Source organism: Talpa occidentalis, unplaced genomic scaffold (genome assembly GCF_014898055.3).
Source record: "Talpa occidentalis isolate TD23 unplaced genomic scaffold, MPIMG_talOcc4v2.1, whole genome shotgun sequence".
Lineage (NCBI taxonomy): Eukaryota > Metazoa > Chordata > Mammalia > Eulipotyphla > Talpidae > Talpa > Talpa occidentalis.
In genome coordinates this window covers 86,387,951-86,408,882 of record NW_026555331.1, presented here as the reverse complement: position 1 = coordinate 86,408,882, position 20,932 = coordinate 86,387,951, and the positions used below count along the sequence as shown (strand labels likewise).

Genomic DNA, 20,932 nt, shown 5'->3' with positions numbered 1-20,932 from the left:
TACAGAATACTTTAAGTCAATGAGTACCAATGTTTTCTTATCAACTGACCATCTTCATTTTCATGAATGAGATCAAAAAGAAATATTATTGTGAAAATCCAATTGCTAGTACAAAATAGAAAATATCCCATAATGTCACTTAAGGTTCTTAAGGGCAAAGAATGAAGACTAGCAGATAGAAGCATCTCATGAAATGTTTGGGACTGAGTAGGTGAGTATTATAAGAGATGAACAAAACACTTTCTCCTTTTGACGAAAGTTTGACTGAATCTGTTAAATCCTGTTTGCTCAAATTTTTCATGGGTCAGCATTCATTTATGGGATATGTAATGCATTTTAATACTACCTTCTGTCTCTCTCTGCCTCTCTGTCTCTCTGTCTCTCTGTCTCTCTCTCTCTCTCACACACACACACACACACACACACACACACACACACACACACAACTAGGTGCTATTCCATATTTCAATTTCTGTAGAAAGCATGGCTAAGTGTCAATGAAGAGTCAGATTGTCAGTTTTCTCAAGAACACAATATACCTCATTCTCAAGAAAATACCAGGCATTGTTACTTGGGAGACCTTAATCATTAATTCAGATCATCAGAGATTTAAACATAACACATAGGAACATCAACAAAACAAGAGAAGTAAAAAAAAAAAAACAACGGCCATTTCATCAAAGGTTATGAAGTTATTACTGTTCTATTAGGCAGACAAAAGTAACATCAAAACATGAAACATCCTAGAACTGCCTGGCTAAATTCCCTTGGACAACTACCACCATCCTGAAGAATATGTGCTTAGCTGGTGTCCTTGAGTTGGTTTTATTTTTATTTTTGATTGTGTGATCTATTTCACTATATAGTTTAGGATACTCACTTTCCATCAGCAATGAACAGAAGATAAGGCAAAGAAGAGGTCAATACTACTAGCAGTGTCTCCCAAGAAGAGAAAGAAACTCTAATTTCCTGCTTAGGGAAGGGCCGGCCACATCTTTGTGAACAGATTGACAGATTGTTTTTTCCTCCTCCTCACTTTGCTTCAAGTATTTCAAAAACCCTGTGAAAACTTTAGTATACTAATGTCTGGAGGAAATCTAATTATGAGGCTTCAATGAAGTCAGAGACCACTTAACATCCCTATGTTATTGGATCTGACAGTTTGGAGTAAGGTGTCTCAAGGGTCCTTCAGAGCTCAGTGATGTCTGCCCATCTTTGAGAATCTTCTCCTTCCTCCTAGTCCCAAGACACTTATGCTAACTCAGCACATCGCTCTAGAGACTGGTGATCTCATGGGGGCATTTGCACTTATGTTCCCTTCATGACACAAAAAGACAAACAGGAAGATACTCTGTATTCATAGATTGCAAGAAGTTACATCATTCAAATGGTTTATAGTACTGAAAGTAATAGACAGATTCAACACAACCTTTTCAAAATCCAATCATATTCTTCACAGACATTTGTCACTACAAAAGACCCTAAATCCTAAAAATGATCCTGGAAAAAAAAAATAACAAAAAATGGAGGTATTACACTCCTCGACTTCAAACTATGACACAATGTGACAGTAAACAAGAAAGCATGGTATTGGGATCAAAACAGACACACAGCTAAACAGAACACAATTGAGAGCCAAGAAACAAACTCACACATATATGGACAATTAATTTACATTAAAGAAGCCAAATACATACAATTAAGCAAGGAAAGTCTCTGCTGGGAAAAATGGAAAGTCACATGAAAAAGAATGAAATAAGATCACTATCTCACACCAAACACAAAAATTTATTCAAAATTGATTAAAGACTTGGTTGTAAACCAAGTATTAAAACCATATAGTACAGAGAAGAAAATATAAGTGATACATTTACCTTAGAGATATTTTCAGGGACTTCACTCCAATTAAAAGGGAAACAAAGACAAAGGAAAAAAAAAGCTGAAATGGCACTCTATCTAACTGAAAAGATTATGCACAGCCAATAGAAATAATCATCAAAACAAAAAGACATCCTATTGAATGGGAAAAGATATTTGCAAATCATATATACAGCCATTGGTTAATATCCAAAATATATAAAGTACACATAACTACAACAAATTAAAAAATAACCTGATTGAAAAATGGGCAGAGGATATGAATAGATACTTCTCCAAAGATGACATACAGATAGCCAAAGGCCTAGGAAAAGATGTTCATCATCTCATTACTGGGGAGATACAAACCAAAACGATGATAGATACAAACAAAAACACACCTCACACATGAGAGTGGCTATTATATAAAAGACAGGAAACAACAAGTATTAGAGAGGATGTGAAAGGAAGACAACCCTTGTCCACTACTGCTGGTAATGTAAATTGGTTCGTCTGTTACAGAAAGCAACATGGAGATTCCTGAAAATATTAGAAATAGAAATTTCATAGAATCCTGTTCTCCCACAGGACCTTTTAGCAGAGCAAAATTCATGACCATGGATATGGAAAGTCATTTCATAATCATAAAGGAATAAGTTCATCAAGAGAGTCATAAGAAACCTAAATATTTATGTACCTATTAACAAAATTTCAAAATGCATGAAACAAAAACTGATAGTATTGCAAGGAGAAATATAAAAATTAAAATTCTGGTAAGAAACTTCAACATCTCTCCTAATAACTGGTAGAGCCATAAGAAAGTTGTAAAAGATACAGACTATTTGAACAACATAATCCACTTGACGTAATTGAATATATAGGGCATTTCACCCAATGACAGCAAAATATCATCCTTTTTTAGGGCACATAGGACATTTACTATGGATCATAAGTTTCAACAAATTTTTTAAAATTCAAATAACATAAATATGTTCTTCAGTTCTTCACAATATATTTTAATTCAAAATCAGTAACTGAAAGAGCTCTGAAAAATTCCCAATTATTTGGAAACTAACTACCAAACTTCCAAATAACTCATCAAATAAAAAGGGAAATTAGAAATTATTTTGAACTGAATGAAAATGTCAAAAAAGAAAATCAAAATTTTTAGAATGCCCTAAGTAGTAATTCAGGGGACTGTAAAGCAATATAGACCTACACTAGGAAAAAAAAAAAAACAAAAAACCTCTCAAGTTACTACTTTGAGAAACTAGAAAAGGTTAAACACAAAGCAAACAAGCAAAGTAAATTATTAAATCAGAGTAGAAATGGATAAAATAAAGAAAAATATCAACAAAACCAAGTGTTGGTTCTTTGAGAATAACAATGAAATTGATGAACATATTAGCTATATTTAACTGGAGAAAATAAAGAGGACAAAATTTACCATGTAAAGAATGAGAAAGGTATTACTTCTACAGATCTGCAGATATTTAAAAGGTATTATAAACTAAATTTTAGACCAATAAATTTGCAACAATTAAAAAGGACACACTGTTTAAAAGATAACTGTCAAAGCTCTCAGAAAAAATAATGTCAATAGTTCCATTACTATGAAAGTTATTAAATTTGTATTTTTAAACCTTCCCCACCATAAAATTCGAGATGGTTTCATGGGTGAATTTTATTCTATAAATAGTTATGGAAACATTGAAAATTAAAATCATATCACCAAAACCATGGTCCATAAAAGAAAGTATTTGCAAATAGTAATTTATCAACATTATAAAAGGTTTTGCATTCTCAACAATTACAAGTAAATGAAAAAGAAAAATCAGATGGAAAAAATATTTACAATTATATACCAGATACAGGATTGTATCTCAGATATATCAAGTACTCTCAAAACTTCAATAATAATGAGAAAACAAACAATTCAAAAACAATAAGAGAAAATAATCTACACATTTTAGCAGAGAAGATATTCAAATGGTAAATGACAAAATAAGATACTTAACATCTTTAGTAACTGGGGAAAGGCAAGGTAAAAACCTAAAACCACAATGAGATTTCCCTATACTTCTTTAGTAATGATGAAGATTTATTTTTTTTAAAGTTCAAACCAAATGTTAAGAATGTGGAAGAACTGAGGGTCTCATTTACTGTTGAAGAGAATATATAATGTTAAAACAACTTGTAAAAGTTTGACAATTTCAATTAAATGTGCACCAACTATATGATTTAGTCATGCTACTTGGTGATATTTACCCAAGAGAAATAAAAGCATATGCCCATAAAAAGATTTGTATGTGACTGTTCATCACAGACTTATTTTTATTGGACAATAGCTGGAAACAACCCAAACATTCATCAAAAAATAACTGGTTTAACTATGTTATAGCCATACAAGGGAATACTACTCAGCAATAAAAAGGAATGAACTATTGATACAACCTAACATGACCAGAACTCAAAATATTTATTCTGTCAGTCAAAAGAGTACCGACTTCATACTTTCATTTATATGATATTTTAGGAAATGTATAGTGACAAAAAGCATATCAGATGCTTGGGAGGGATGGACAGAAGGAGTGGAGATTATAAAGGGGCACTAAAAAACTTTGCTGGGAGAGTGAAGAATATGTTCATCATTGTGATGTTTTCATGAATGTGTGTACATTTTAAAACATACCAATGTGAATATTTTAAATGTGTGCATTTGTTCAATGTGAATTGTACTTCAATAAAGTGATTTAAGGAAAAATCAAGTGACAGAGCAAGGTATGGGCTAAGATCAATCCCATGCCAAGCACCAAGAAGAAATAAAGTTGCCTCTAGGAAAATCTTTGTGCAGGAAGAAACTTTCATAAAATTATGTATGAGAGAAGTACTGCCCTACACATAAGGACTATCACACAAGGGAAATTTTTGTTAAAGCAGTACTTGAGATAGTAACATAGCTAAGACAATCTCTTCTTTCAAATATTCTCTAAATGTTCCTCCCAAATTCTCCAAGGGAATTCACTAAGTGAACAGAAAGCCTCATCTTTTATCTCCTGACTTACTGGCCCACTGAAGTAAAATGTGGCCATGGTGGAAATCACAGAAATGCCATGTTCCTAGAATAGGTCACAGGTTTTAATCCACAGTCATCTTTTTTCCAAGGAAAAATTCAGTTATCAATGAGAACATTCCTAACTGCTGCACATCAGCAAGTATAATTTAGCCTGGTCTCCATCTGTCTCAAAATCTGTCAATTTAAGTGCATAGGGCAGAGTTTCATCCTCCTTTTTAAGCACAACAAAATGCTGAAGAACTGCACTCTGAAATTCCCCCTGCAGTAGAACATACTATACATTCTTTGTTCTCTGCATGATTTAAGACATATTTCTTGGTTATTTGAATAGTACAAATTGAAACCTAACATGCAATGAACTATATAACTCAATAGTTGAGGATTTAGTTTTGCAAAAAATACCCAAAAGTCCCTATTAGTTAGTTACCTGAAGTGTAAGGCTATTTCCTTGGTTTAGCATTATTTTGTCTGTCTAGATATACAAAGGGAGATGGGTTGCAAGCATTTAACCTATATGCAGATAACCTTGCAATTTACTTGGACATCTACAGTAGGCACTGAAATTGATAGAAATCCAGAGATGCATGCCCAGGAATTTCAGGAATTCAACACAAAATGTAAAATGCCCTCTTTGGAATTCACTGGGTTATAATTAGAAAGAAAAAAAATAATAGCTTAGAAATTACTGCAATGAGTTGTGTTATTTAAATACTGAGGGATCCAGTGGTATGTTAGTAAATGTTTAAAAACTGGCTTGGAAGCACTAGCCAGTTTTGGTGGTGTAAATATTCCCACCATGGCCAATTTCAATGAATGATGGGAAGAGAAACACAGTCAGCTCTCCTAAGCCTGGACACTAGCCGGTACAAACACGCCACTGGAAATATCTAGGGTGTAATTACAGCCAACTCTAATCCTAAAAGAGAGGTAAACGAAGTTTCTAGGATATGTCTTCCTGTTCTGTTCTTTCTGGATGAATTTTTACTTCTGAAGTGGTCTTTAAACCTGTGACAATACACTTCTAATTGGAGGGGGAAAAAGCTCGTAAGCATTTAGAAAACATTATCTGCCATCAAATATTTAAATATTTCAACATTGAGGAATTCAACAAATGTGCTTTTTCTTTAACAGAAATCTTCAGATGTTCAAACATAACTCAAATTAAATGCTTACTGTGAGTCCCCCCCCCAAAAAAAAAGAGGAAAGGAAACAAACAAGACAATACATTTTAATACTGATTTTAGACAAAAATTAACCTAAGGCAACTTGTTAGTAAAGGGTGAGGATAGTTAGGATAAACACATCTCCTGCTGCAGAACTTGTACACTGACCTTGAAGTAGGGAATGAACTTAAATGTGTATTTTTGGCAGGGAAGGGAGGGAATGCAAATTTGCTTAATAGGAATTAAGAAGAGCAGATCAAAAGCCACCTTTTTGTGGTGTTTTCCACAAAGAGACTTTCTTCAAAGCCTAACTTTGTAAGGAAAATTGGAAGGAAATAACTTATTAAACTCGAAGTCCAACAAAAGGGGGAAAAAAACAAGAGCGGCAGCGCCAGCATTTCAACACAAGTGTAGCAAAGAAATAAAAGGAGTAACAAAAGAGCAGACATATACCCAAGTTCTGAGTCTGACTGCAGCTGGAGCACTGAGGGGTCTGTGTCCCACTGCAGGGTCCTAATCGTGCAGCACAAAGGAAAAAGAACACAGAGAATTAACAAAAGGGGAGGGAAACAAAACAAACCAAACTATGTCATTCATCAAGGCAATGGCAATATACAATACATACACAGAACATCTCCCCTCCTCTTGACCCCCTCCACCCCAGGTGCCAGGAAGATCCATGAAAATCACACAAGAAAAAAGCTAGGCGCCATCTTTTCCCCTAATAGCTATGGGGAATTGCAAGATATGGTCGCTTTCCTGGAAGGAAGCCCAGAGGTGAACAGTCAAACTCCCTAAGCTCACCCATCCTTTTGATCAGTTTGGTGCTAAATCCTGGTTGATTTGAGCAAGAAAACACCTCTGTGTATCTCTGACATCCCAGAACCCATGCACATCTGGAAGACCAAGCATCTCTCATGCTGTGAAGAGAATCCAAAGCGAGGGTGCAGGTGGGCCAGAGAAAGACCCTCTGTGGAAGTCAGGGAGGAGCTTGACAGCAGGGCCTGAGAAGTAACTGGCTTCCTTGGTCAGTCACTGCAAATACAATGCAGTCGATTTTGAGATTCACGGTATTTTCATGTTTTTGATGTATACACCAGGATGGTCACCAACAATATGGTTTTTCTCTAAGATGCCAGGGATATCTTACATCTTTTAAATATTTCACATGAGACAGCACAAAGTAGCAATAGTTACCAAGGCATTCAATTTCCCTTGTTCAAATTAAGAGAGGATAAATAGCTCTTTTATCAGTACAGTGGGCACAACGACCTTTCTCTCCAGGTCCTTTCCATTTCCCGAGCAAGTAGTTACAGGTAAATCAGGTCTGGGCTACCTGGTGGGCAACTGATGGAAGTCGGGCAGCTGAGACACTAAGCTTGCCTTTGCCAACTTACCAGCTGTGCAATGTGGGGCACATTGCTAACATTCTCAAGCCCAGTGCACTTTTGCATATTCTAAGTGTCATCCACAGACTTGGTAGCATCAACACCTCTGTGGGAAATGCAGGGACTTGGGTTTCACTCCACGAAAAATGACTCCACACTACCATTTAGTCAGGCCCTAGGTGATTCGTGGGCACCTTAACCTCCGAAGAGCCATGCTCAATTTTCTTATCTAGGAAAACTTATCACAGCTCAGGAGATAATTTATGACCGGGCCGGCCGCTGTTTTCCAAATGTATCTCGAGCCCCTGTCCCCTTCCTCACTTTGTGTTCCTTGTCCTTCTGGATTTTTTTTTTTTAATTTTTAAAAAATTTTTTACATCCAGGGCCTCCCCGGTGGCGCAGCGGTAGAGCGCTTGGTTGCAAAGCTGCCCGGGGCCTCTGCGGCGCCGGTTCGATCCCCGGCTGCTCCCGGGCCACCGGAGGAGGGTCCCACATGGCGCGCAGACCTCTCCTGCCGCCCGCTGCTCCCCTCAGCAGTGTACTTCGGTCCTTCTGCCTGCTCTGCTCCCCGCTCTGGCTCTGGTGAATTCTCTCACCCTCCCGCACTTCTGACTGTACCCAGTGCTTGTATAAACAAAACAAACAAATAAATAAAACATGCCTCTATAAAAAAAAAGAAATAAAACTTAAAAAAAAAATTTTTTTACATCCATTGATCGTTTTCAAACAATAGTTGCTTCCCCCCACTCCAAATGCTGTGTGTGGCTCATGCCTTTGCTAAGCTCGTGTCTGGGCTTAAATGTGACCTGCTCAGGGAGGCTTTTGTTTCTCACCACTGTCTCAAATGGCACTTCCTATTTCTCTTTATCCCCCTTATCCTGCTTTACTCTTTTCATAGCACTTACCTTTGCCAATGATTTTATTATACATCAGTTTATTTGTTACTGTTTTCTGTTTGACTCTTTAAACTTAAGCCTTGTAATACCAGGGGCACCTATATCCCTAAATTACAGGGGAAGTCTGGAGCCATGAGTGGCGCACATTATATCACACATATTGGATGGATGGATGGTCTCTGGCTTTCTATAGACTATGCAATTATAAAACGCAAAGTCTTTGAAAAGCAGTAGCTGTTCTTTCCACTACCACATCTACTATAGCTACTATAAATGTTATTTTGAATCATTGACCTACCTAAGTGAAAAAGCCCATGTAAGCTCCTCCTGCAGAGGTATCTGAATGCAGATTCATAGCTTCCCTGATTCTATCTAGCTATGCTGTATCCTCTTACCTGAACACTCTGAAACATGAGATCTGAAGATTCCACAGATTGAAAGCTCAGTCTCATAAGACTGCACACCCACGATTCCTCCCCCACTTTGGCCACCAGTCAGAAGTCCAGGTTATTAATTTTGTTTTTGTTTCATTTAACTTGGCTCCCAGACAGCCCCTCCTAGTACTTCAGATGACAGTTGCACATCTAAGTTGTTACCTGTACTTCTGAACAATTAATTGACTATAAATCAGACTTCCCAGGACCCCCTCCTCGAGTTCCATCAGTTTGCTAGATCTTCACACAGAACTCAGAGAAACATTTCAATACCCAATTACCAGTTAAAGGATATAGCTCAGCAACAATCAGATGGCAAAGATGCACAGGGGAAGGGCATGGCCCTCTCCAGGAATACCATTCCCCCCAAATTCCTACATGTTCACCAACACATATGTTCTCTAACCCCAGTCCTTCTGGGTTTTTACGTGGGCTTTACTACATAAGCATCATTGATGAACTCACTGGCCATTGGTGATTGAACTCCATCTATGATGTTTCTCACCTCCCTGGAGGTCGGGAGGTGGACCCATCCTTGGGTCATTAAAAATGTCACCTTATTAATATAACGAAAGACATTTCTGTTACCCCCATTACTTAGGAAACCTCAAGGGTTTTAGAAACTCTGCCAGAAACAGGGATGAAGACCAAATATATATTTCTTTTTACAAACCATAGTATCATACCTGGGAATATTGTTAAAATTCATTCTTTTTAAGTAGGACTCAAGTGGCCTGAGAGTCTGCATTTCTAACAGGCTCCAGTGGATGCAGATGGTGCTGTTCTGTGGACCATACTTGGAGAACAAGGTATTAATTTAGAGCAGTGGTTTTCAAACTCTAACATGGATCAAAATCATCTTGTGGGTTTATTAAAAGAAGGAATACTAATGTCAAGCCCAGAACTTGACTCAGTAGGTCTGGTGTGGAACCTGAGAATTTAAATTCTAACAAGTTCCCAGGTAAAGCCCAGGGCCTACTCTGGGACCACCATGACAGAGTGAGTAGGCAAGACTATTGCTTGCATCAGTCAGCAGGTAGTAAGCTCACTAATCCTCAAATTGAAATTGTCTAAACATGTGATTAACTCAAGTCTGGCCTGAGGTCCGGGCTACTTTTAGATCAATTAAATCAGAATGCCTAGGGAGGGGCCAACAGGCATATTTTTGGAAAGTTTCCAGGCAATTCTAATGTGCAGCCAGGGATAAGAATCACTGCTGGACACTCACTCTACTCAAAGAAAGTAGCCCCTCCTGGTTCTGAGTGCTGATTTCTTCGCTTCAAGTGGTAGAACTAATGGAAGCCATCACATTGCCTGTTTACATATCTTTGGGGATCAAACTTTTTATCTTTAAGGATGTTTCTTTCACAGACAGAAGAGCAGCCTTAGGTGCTGACTGTAAAAAGCAATTCCTTGTAAGGGGTGGGATCCGTTACTTTGCTTTCAATTTGCCTGAAGGTTGCAGATGAGACACCTCCATTGACCTTTGCTTCTCAAGGCAGGTGAAGAATGCCACAGCTCCCAGATGGGCTGGCTGCCTCTGTTCCTTATTTGAAAACTCACTTGAACTACCGCTCTCTTAAGAAAGAGAGATTCTATCCAAATCACTCTAGAAGTCCACAGACAAGCAGTCTGGTTTGCACTTAACCAGAGAAACAAAGGTGGTCTTCCTAACTACCACACAACAGTCCTGTCCAGGCAATGCCCCTTCCCACACACACACATGTATCACTCAGTAAAGAAATTATAGCTATTATCAATAAGGAGCAGTGGGATAAGGACTCAAGCCAAGGGTGGAATCAAGTGTTCCAGTTTTTTGTCGTTAAAATCTGTGCGGTGGTGACTTGCAGGGAACATAATTTTTCTTCAAAAAGGAACTTAACTCTAATGCATTAAGTGGGCAAAGGTTGTTTGTACTTCTAGGGGTAGCCTAGAAATGTATAATTACAGGGAAGCTTCTAGCAGATGGCAGCACCTTGTAAAGGGCCAAGTCTAAGCCTTGGGTAGGAGGCTGCGTGCTGGGTGCACCTCCATACAGCATTAGTCACTGCTCAGTAACTTGAGGATGCAGCCTTAGAAGGCCTCCAAAGTTCTCTTCTGCCTGATGTTTAAAACATCGAATGATAATGATATTGACTTTCCCTTTTCTCTTCTCTTATTGGAATACTTTCAATCTAGCCAAATGACATCATTTTTAATTTACTTTTCAAACATCTTATCCACTATGTCATAAAAATAAAATGATGGCTGTCCCAGTTTCCTGTGCAATTTGAAATTTTGCCAGGTAGTTTATTTGTAAAAATAAGTAGTGAGAAGTAAAAGTAAATATATGTGAACATATATACACTACCACAAAATACTTTCATATAGAAGTTAACCTGTTTACTCTGTAGTAACTAGTTCTATGGCTCAGTCTTTTCTGGAATCAACCAATCAAATGCATGAAAAGAGAAATTATTTTTGATAACAGCATTCACTTACTTGATAATCATCTATTAAGAGCTTAATATGAAAATTATGGCAAAAGAGGATAAAAACAGTTTTCAAGAAACCCACAGTTCTTATGAAGAAATAAAACATATCACAGTTTAGTAAACAAGGTACAAAATCAAATATTCCAAAGAACAACATCCCAGGAGTGCTGTGGAACATGGGACTTATAGTTAAGAATGTTTCATTTTAGTAAAAGAAATGGATATTTATACCCAAAGTTATACTGATAACATGACAGGGAGAAAGTAGTTTTCTTTATATGCCCAGGACTTGGCATGGTTTAAAATTTCAATAAAAATTAGCTGGAAAAATAAATGAGATTTCATAAGAAAGATTAATAATGAAGATAATCATTTCCTTCCAATGAGTATTTATTCTGTGCTAGTCAGCCAGGAGGCATCAAACTACTTCCATTATATTTCAGAAGCCAGAGGAGGGGATGGCTTTTGAAAGGTAAGATAAGATTTGGCCATAAACAATTCATTTTCATCAGTGCCTAGCTTAATGGACTTAGGTGGCTGAGGGAGGCAGTAGGTCAAAACAGATCTTTGTATTTTAGATGCCAATTTACCAATTTATTATTGTTCATGAACAGTAACTGTCAGGCAGAGCAGTTATACAAGACTGAAAACATCTTCTGTCCTTGAAGACTACATTTCTGGGAAGTCAGAGGACCAGCAGTGACTTTGGAATTTGAACAAGTGACGCTAAATATTTAAATACTGCAGCTCCTCCCTGCACCCACCCTTCTTGCCCCTACCACGTCCTCAACTTTCAGCAAGCCAGACGTAACCCCATTATTGCTGCCAGAGTCTCCACTTTCCCTTATTCTTGGAATAACCAACAGAGCCTATCCCTTAACTAAAATCCTATACCTCACTTACATAACCACTGCAAGGACTTCTTAATAAAAGTCCACTTTATGGCAATTTTCTCAGCAACCTTGAACTTTTGTTTTCACATGTGTCTTCACCCTCATTCACCCTATTCTCATCCCATCTAGGTTTTTCAAGCTGTACATATGTGTGTATATACACATACAAACACACAAAGTTAAAAATTATCTACCAAGTACCTGCGTCAAGACTGTGTGGCATAGTAATAAACAAAATCACTGGTCTCACATAAATACACTATAAGTAAAGTACAGATGATTTGAGAATAATGGTTTATGACATTGTTCAGGAGTACAAATATTTAAGAGCTCTAACTACATAAGCAACACTTCTTGAGATGGCTTCAGATTAAATCTGTCAAAATACTAAGAAGCACGCTCTTTAGAAGAAAAAATTATCTTTATATTCCTTGCAGTTCCAGTATTTATTGTTGTGTCTTACACACAATAAATTCTCAAGTACTTATTGAATGGATAGATGAATCAATGAATCAATGAATGGTCTTTACCTGCAGATGGGTGTGAATTGTCAGGAATAGTTGATTTCCAAAGAAATACTTTTAACTTTTATCCAAAAAAATGAAAGAATAAATCAGGGCATTGTGTCTGACACCCTGAATCTCTCAAGGCACTTACAAGAACTCAGTCTTTGCAGCACGATGCCATCACACAGCGTTTGCAGAGTCACTCCCTCTTTGAAGAAGGAAAGCCTACCTAAAAATGCTGACCATAGGGCCTCCCTGCTGGTGCATGGGTTAAAGTCTCAGCACTATCAAGCTATCACCAGCCACTGTGGCCTCAGTTCCTGAGTTCAATCCCTGGCCAGGGAGCTACCCACCTGGCTCAGCAGACCTCTCCTGTCTTGCCCACTGCTCCCCTCAGCAGTGTATTTCAGTAGATCCGTCTGTTCTGCTCCCCACTCTATCTCTGGTGAATCCTCTCACCACCACCCCCCAACCCCGCACCTCTGGCCTACACTCCAGTTCTTGTATGCATAAAATAAAAATAAAAGTCTTTTAAAAAACCCCACACTGACCACAGTGCTGGTTTCTATCTTTTCTACCAAGTTAATTCAGTAACATTAGCTAGTTCTGGAAGCAATGGTATTAGAATTCAACTGTTCATATTCTTCCTTCTCTAAGATGGAGAGACAGCTCAGGGCCATAATACCAAGCTCCCCTGAGTGCCATAGCTTTTCTGGCCTCGTTTCACATGTCTTCTCTGTCAAACAAATAACGAATCACTAATCAGATAAAGAAAACCATTTGGGTCAATGTGAGCATAGTGCCAAGCAGAAAACCTCCAGTCAATGTCATCCCCAAATATCTCTAAGTGCCATTTTCCAAAGTAGTATGCTGAATAATAAGGATGTTGTAAGATCGATCATCTCACTCAGTCTGTCACAGTCATTAACATGATGTCAATTAATTAAGGGTGGCATTTAAATAAGTTAATGCTTTACTTCCCAGTCACCACTATTTTCTTTCTTGGGACTGGCAATGATAAAAATTTTTTCTGATATCAGGAATAGAAGTGAAATGGTGTAACATATGTTTATATTGGATGCTTATTACAAAGAATGTTTCTTAATTTACTGCATGAGAAACTTCTCTCTGTTGGCTAAGATTAAAGCTCAAATGTGGAGCACAGTACAGGTCACATGAAACCATACCAGAAGGTCATCTGAGCTGGATTCAAATAGAAATGTAAGCTCTCCCTCCCATCATGGAGCAAGGGCATGCTCTCCCCAAATCTTACACAGAGGCCATGCTGTCTGTAGAGGAAAGCTCAGCAGCCCCTCACTGAAACAGATGCTTATTATGTTATTATAAGCATATGGGCACATGTCTGAATACAGAGTGACAAAATATCAAAAAATTTTAACTGATCAGTTCATGTGATACAGAATCGAAAACACTATAGTGTATATTTTATTTTCATTTTTAGAGAGACTTCTAACCACTCTTACATCAATAATTTTGGTCTCCCTCTCTTCACTTAATAATATAAAGAATTTCATATATATAAAATTTTAACAGACTTACTAGATTTCCTACAAGGTTTTGCATTCTTTTATTACTACAACCTCCTTAACGTCTTCTTTCCAGTTTCTAATTCATCGGTGGTCCTTAGAAGATGGCAATGTTTTTAGCAAAAAAGGGTCAAAAATCCTTTGAGATTTATGTAGTGCCAGTGGATTTTTTTTTAAAGATTTTTTTATTTTATACAATTGCTGTGGTGCAGGCCAGAGGCACCGGAGGGTGAGAAGATTCACCAGAGACAGGCAGACGGACTGAAAGCACTGCTGAGGGGAGCAGCGGACATAACAGGAACGGTCGGCCGCACCATGTGGGAATCTCCCTGGCTGGCTGGGAATCAAACCCGCGCTGCAGAAGCTGCGGACAGCTTCACAGCGCTGTGCCCAACACGCTGTGCCACCAGGGAGGCCCCAGTGCATTGGATCTTATGGAATCCAACTGTGGCTAAAGATCAAAGTCCTGAGGATTTTCTGTTGGCCATTCAGCCCACATTAAGCCCTCAACACATTTTCCTTTCCTGACATCACTGAGAAAAGAAACTGGTGACCAGCTATAGACAGCACAAATCAATCACGAATAAAATATTCTCATTTCTTATGAGAGTTCAGCAGGCAAAAGATCCAGGAAAGCCTGGGTTTAACAAATATCTAAATTGGACCAAAGGATTCAATCAACCTGAAGTTTAGTATCAACTACATGGAAGCCAAGTGTGTAAACGGAACAACAGAGTTATCGCACACACCTGACTCTTCATTCAGAATTTTAAGCTGGAGTAGACATAAAGCCAAAAGCCTGATAACCTCTATTCCATCCCCTTTCTACCCCTGTTCTGTTAAAGAGCTGCCCAAGACATGTCTTCTTTCGGCTGCACTGAAGTCCCTTGGGAGGGGCTCGCTTCCCTAAAGAAAAATCTATGTTACCTGTTCTGGTTGCTCTTAGCTGAAAGGCTAGGCACAGATTTTAAATACAATGGAAATATGTTGGGGAACCTATGGAAATTAAAGATAGTGTAGATATCAGATATAATGAGAAGGTATTAAAATGGGAAAATAGACATCCTTGGTTAGAAAAGCAAGTTCAATAGTTTGTACTGTACATCATTTGTCATATGTTTAATAACATATATACTATGTCAAAGGATACACACTAAGGTGTTAAGAGTGCTAATCTCTAAGGGGGGTGCAATTGTATGGGGAATATAACCACAATGAAAATGCATACATTGTGCAAAAATGAAAAATGTTGTAAAAATTATATAAAATATTTTAAAAAACATAAAGAAGTGCTAATCTCTATGATAGGAATATGAGCTTTTCTAATATTTGCTTATCTATATTTTCTAATTGTCTAAACTCACTGACAGTATTAAAAATAAAATAAGGGAGGGGGAGGTGGCGTGAATGTCCTACTTAATAGGAAAATAAAACTTTTTTTCCCCTAAAGATTTATTTATTTATACAAGAACCGGGGTACAGGCCAGATGCATGGGAGGGTGAGAGGATTCACCAGAGACAGAGCAGGGAACAGAACAGGCAGACTGACAAAATACACTGCTGAGGGGAGCAGCGGGTGCGACAGGAGGTGTCTGCCGCACCCTGTGGGATTCTCACTGGCCAGCCGGGATCGAACCGGTGCTGCAGAGGCTGTGGACAGCTTCACAGCAAGGCGCTCAACCGCCTGCATCACCAGGGGAGGCCCAGGAAAATAAAACTTAATGATTGTGTTAAGACCATAGATGGTAAAAAACACTTACTACCACCATCCTCACCCCTTCTCACCACAGACAAACATCAGAAATCTCCCCTTCTGACTATTTTGCTCAGGATGTTATAGAACAGGTATTGTCATAACAGGAGATTGTACAAAATGTTATCATACTGGAACATACTTTTTCTTTGAAATCATTTTGAAAGTTTCTTCCTTAAATCACGTGTGGGACAGGGTGTAGTCTTTGCCTGTGTCCAGGTGAACTTTCTGAGGTCAATACAATTTCCTAGGTTTCTGCAGGTTATTACAGTCTCTAATTTAGCTTTGTCACTGGAAAACCTAAGGAATGTCAGCTAAAAATAGGATAAGGCCTAGAACAGAGTCCTTTGTGAGCCATCTAGGGAGATGAGAAGAGTGTCACTTAGAGTAATTTCCGGTTGAATATCTGGAGGTTAGTGATAAAGGCAACCCAGAAAGTAATCTCTATGGACATGGATATTTGTCCTTGGCTGTGTCATGTCCAACATGTTTTACGTAAGTACCTAGATGAAGCTATAGTCATGCTTATCAAATTTGAAAAAGATACCAACATATTTTATGAAAATATAAAAAGAGCTTTTCCCATTGGAAAAATAGTTCAAAGAATGAAAACAGAACAGCTCAAACACCTACCCTTAATGTTAACAGCTAGCCAATTTCACCTATCTGATAAATATCTTACACACACACACACACAAAAAAAAAAAAAAAAAATAGGTGAGACTCCTTTCCAGGTGCTTTACAGATATTAATTTGTTTAATCCAACAATAAATTTATGGGTAGCTTATGTCTCACTTGTATCAACTGTTGTTAGAAATAGTGTGGGGTAGAGATATAAGTCACAGAAATTTGAATCAATCTGTCTAGGTTACAACCTAACACTATAGATATGTCCTCTGTGAGCTTAAAAAAATTACTCTGTTCCTCAGTGTCCTTATCTGTAAAAAACAAAATAGTTACTCATTCAACTATTATCAAATACCTACTATAGGGACACAACTTCATATACCTGGCCACTTCCTAAGAGTAAAGACATGTATTCAACTCTGTATAAGCTATTCTTTGTCTAGGGGCTTCACACACATACTCACATGTAAAAGATGAAGGCTATCGGCTTGAGATTAATCTCAAAAATTAAGAAAAAATATTTTTATTTCTAGTCTACTAAGTTTTAAAATAGGAATAGATGTTTAAATTTGTCAAGTACCACTTAAGTATATATTACAGATATTACTTTTCCCTTTTTAACCTTCTTATATATGCTAAATTGTTAACACATTTTCCTATTTGAAAATATCGTTGAGTCTCTGGATCAATCCAAATTACCATAGAACAGAATCCTCTTAAACTGCGTGGATTCAAATTGCATAGAGAAAAATCAGAATTTTTTCAATCTGTGTATAAGTCAAATTAGTCTTTTAAATGACTTGTTAATATGATTGATTGTTTTTGGAGTACAGGAGATTGTTCTTGGCCTAATATGATTAACTGAGGAATGATTAATTGGTTCTATCGAAACTATCAAGAAAAGAGAAAAATGTCACGAGTGTAAACTGTAAATGAGAAACAGGCTATAACAACAAAAGCAGAAACTGCAAACAAACTGGGATTCCAAGTTCAAAGAGGTTTAAAAGTTAGATCATACTAGTATAATTGCAAATTGATTATACATTTCTGCTTTCTATTCACTTATTTTAAAAGTTTACACAATTGTGCTAAATATCAATAAAAGGAATTCTTATACTTGATTTTTTAAAAGCACTGTTTAACATTTAATTTGTAATCAGATATATTAAATATATCTATTTGCAAATTTACAAGAGCTACATAAGAAATGTTTGCCTATTGTGACTCTTTAAAGATTGTTAGCTTTGGTTTAAATTTTGGCAAATGAATGAGAAAATTTAATGTATGATGAGATGTGTTAATTTGATTCTTAAATTATTATCAGAAAGATTTTGCATATTTGAAGACTATAAATTCTACACAAATAGGCAAAATTTATAACTATAGGGTTATATTCTTAGAATTTACAAGGTTAACAGTAATTGTTTTTAAAAATGTTTCTTCTACAAAAATGATATTCAAGTGGGATTTTGAAAACTAAAATATACAACAGTCTCTGCAACTTAACTCTCGTATCCATTTTATTGAAGCGCAACATGAATTGCACAGAATTTTTCTAAGTTCAAAATAAAGACAAGATTCACTAAGCTAGCTAAAATTCCAAAAGTTCAAAGTTTCCAAAAGCAAACTTTGTGCTCAGTTTTTCTGAAAATCATTTCCTCAACGCCGATTTTCTTTCGTTCCTCTGAAATCGGCACTTAACAAGGGATTTACTCATTGACTTCTAGTTACTTCCTTGCCAGAACATTCCTATAGAGAACCAAGGATGTGTGGGGTGGGAGTGGACAGCACCTCCTCCAGAGTGATTCAGTAAGTTTAGAAAAAAATCACATAAAGGAGAAGAAATGAAGAATGATGTTCCTTGAGAAGGAATAATTGCTGCTGTCTCCAGAGCGCTAGCAGGGCAGGCAGCCTTCTCTACAAAGTCTTCAAAAGGGGTCATCAACTGTGAAGTCAGTAACAGAATTAATGCTGCCAACTGCACCCTTGAAGCTAAGCATCAATGACACAACGCCGCTATTGTATAGAAATGGACCACTGTATTATCTTAATGATAGCCCAATGGACCCCTAAGCAATGCCAGTATATGGTTCCAGCTCTTTTAGATCTTACAGTAACTGTGTTATTATTACTTCTCCCCTCAAAGACCTTTTGAAGTGTTCAAAGCAAAAGATGAGAGCAGACGTGTGTTGCCCCAAATCACAAAGGTGATTTGCTAAAATAAAACAGCCTGGTGCAGACAAAAACCTCTACTTTCATTTTTCTCAAATTGAAAGCAGTGTCCACTGTTTTCAAAAGGTCCTATGGAAACAAAATACTTGAGTGTGAAACAGACCAACGGGCAGATATGGATGAGATAATTCCAGTCTTACGTGTTGGTTTGAGAAGGCAAAAAAAAGAACACTCGGGCTAATACTAGATGATTCTTATTTCCATATATTTTGCTATCAAAATTGCCTACAACTATATGGAGACAATGCTCTTTCAGTAGAAAATGCTTATGACAATGTATAAGTGAAAAAAAGAAAAATGCAAATTCTATACCTATTCCGCAGTAACATACGCTGGCAAGAAATGTACAAAGGTAAACAAGGAGATAAAAAGTAAAAGATACATAGAGAAGCCAAAGGCTACTGTTTGAATGGCAGTGCTGTGGATGACTTAGCCTTGGTTTGGAATTTTATTAAAATATTTTAATTTTTTTTTTTTTTAAATTAAATCAGTGGCAGAAGTCACAAATCGCCAGCCAGAGGCCCAATCTAGCCACACTACTTTTAACATTTAAATTTTGGCCTCTCTGATGGTGCAGGCTGTTGAGCGCAGCACTGTGGGGCTGTCCACAGCCTCTGCAGTGTGGGTTCGATCCCGGCAGGCTGGGGAGATACCCATGTGGCATGGCAGATCACTCCTATCTCACCCGCTGCTCCCCTCAGCAGTGTATTTCTGGTTAGTCTGCCTGTTCTGTTCCCCGCTCTGTCTCTGGTGAATCCTCTCACCCTCCCATACATCTGGCCTGTACCCTGGTTCTTGTACAAAGAAATCTTAAAAAATAAATGAATTTTAGCGTCACCCTCCGCACTTCTTGCCTGTTCCTCAGCTCTTTTATGCATAAATAAATCTTCAAAAAAAAAAAATCACTGCTATACCACAAAAGATAGACACCATAACCTGAAACCTGATGATTGTGTGCAGATACATGCATATTTGACAATGGAATGGTAGGTCTATTAAGTTGGGGGTTTTGTATTATTAACATTCCAGCATTGCCTTTGTAAAGGGACAATTCTTACCTTGTTAATGGTCCCAGGTCACCCGAGTCTTGGCTTCCAGCTTCACTGGGAGTGCTCACTGATTTCGAAGAGGGAGACATAGGGGTTGGGACTAAATAATGAAAATAACAGGTATCCCATGTTAAAAAATGCAGCGGCTGCACTGGGGAAGAGCAGTGTCAGATAAATCAAAACAAATGGGCCCAAATTAAAGTGGTTGTGTGGCCAGGAGAGATTGAGATGGGATACAAGAAAAAAAAAAAAAAAAAGGAAAGAAAAAGGAAGAAAGTCCAGTGAATTTTTTATATTTTGGAAATGAAAATTTCAAATGAAGTTAGACAGAATTAATTTGGGAATTCTAAGGTCACATTGACTTTAACAAAAAAAATGGAGAATCAAAATTGTTATTCAATAATTTAAGTCAAATATCTCTCCTGTAGTCAGTTATCGAGTGATAAATTTGTTATCCAGTTTCTCCAGTTTATTTGTTAGTATCGATGTGACCTATTGAAAGGAAAGATGAGGTGTCTTTAAAACTTTCAAAGATCTTGAAATAAATGTATTCTGAGTGATTTTAAGTGGTCAAGGAGTGTCAATCAAGACTGTTGTATGTCTGCATTTGGTGGGAAAGCTATTGTCAGTGGAGGATAAACTGTATTTGCTCTGAGAGACTCAGTGACAGATAGAGAAAGGGTAAATGTTGAACCTGGTAATTTAAAAATCTCTTTCCAAACAAAGGGAAATGCCAGGCTGCTTTATTTTTACATTTAATTAATAGTTTCATCCCATTGTACTATTTACTGTGTTTGGGATTTATTTATTTATTTATTTGTTGCCTCCAGCAGCACTGGAAGGCACTGCCATGTGCATGTAAGTAAACACCATTCTGAAGACAGGAGAAACAAGTTCAAAAATTGAGGTCAGCGAAAGCTGAAAATTGGGGCACGTGAGTAATAACAAAGCTAAAGGAAATGCAAATGTATTTTTTTCCTATCCTGCAGATACAAGCCAAATGTCCTTCAGATAGAAGCTGCTTCAGATGGCCAAC

The 20,932-nt window shown here is 37.4% G+C and overlaps 1 protein-coding gene across 8 annotated transcripts in view; it reads right to left on the bottom strand.

Moving 5' to 3' along the window:
- The window catches only part of DYNC1I1 (dynein cytoplasmic 1 intermediate chain 1), a 344,233-nt gene that overhangs the window by 252,730 nt on the left and 70,571 nt on the right, over positions 1 to 20,932 (bottom strand). For 6 of the 8 annotated variants that reach the window (XR_008550710.1, XM_054692369.1, XM_054692368.1 and 3 more), the window contains exons 4-5: positions 19,906 to 19,996; positions 6,550 to 6,609 (exon numbers count right to left, since the gene is read on the bottom strand). Coding sequence is in view for 7 of the 8 variants with exons in the window: in XM_054692369.1 (XP_054548344.1) it covers positions 6,550 to 6,609; positions 19,906 to 19,996 (151 nt within the window). In the remaining variant the exon portion in view is untranslated. The remainder of the gene's footprint in view (positions 1 to 6,549; positions 6,610 to 19,905; positions 19,997 to 20,932) is intronic. The other 2 variants (XM_054692366.1, XM_054692367.1) reach the window with 1 other exon arrangement.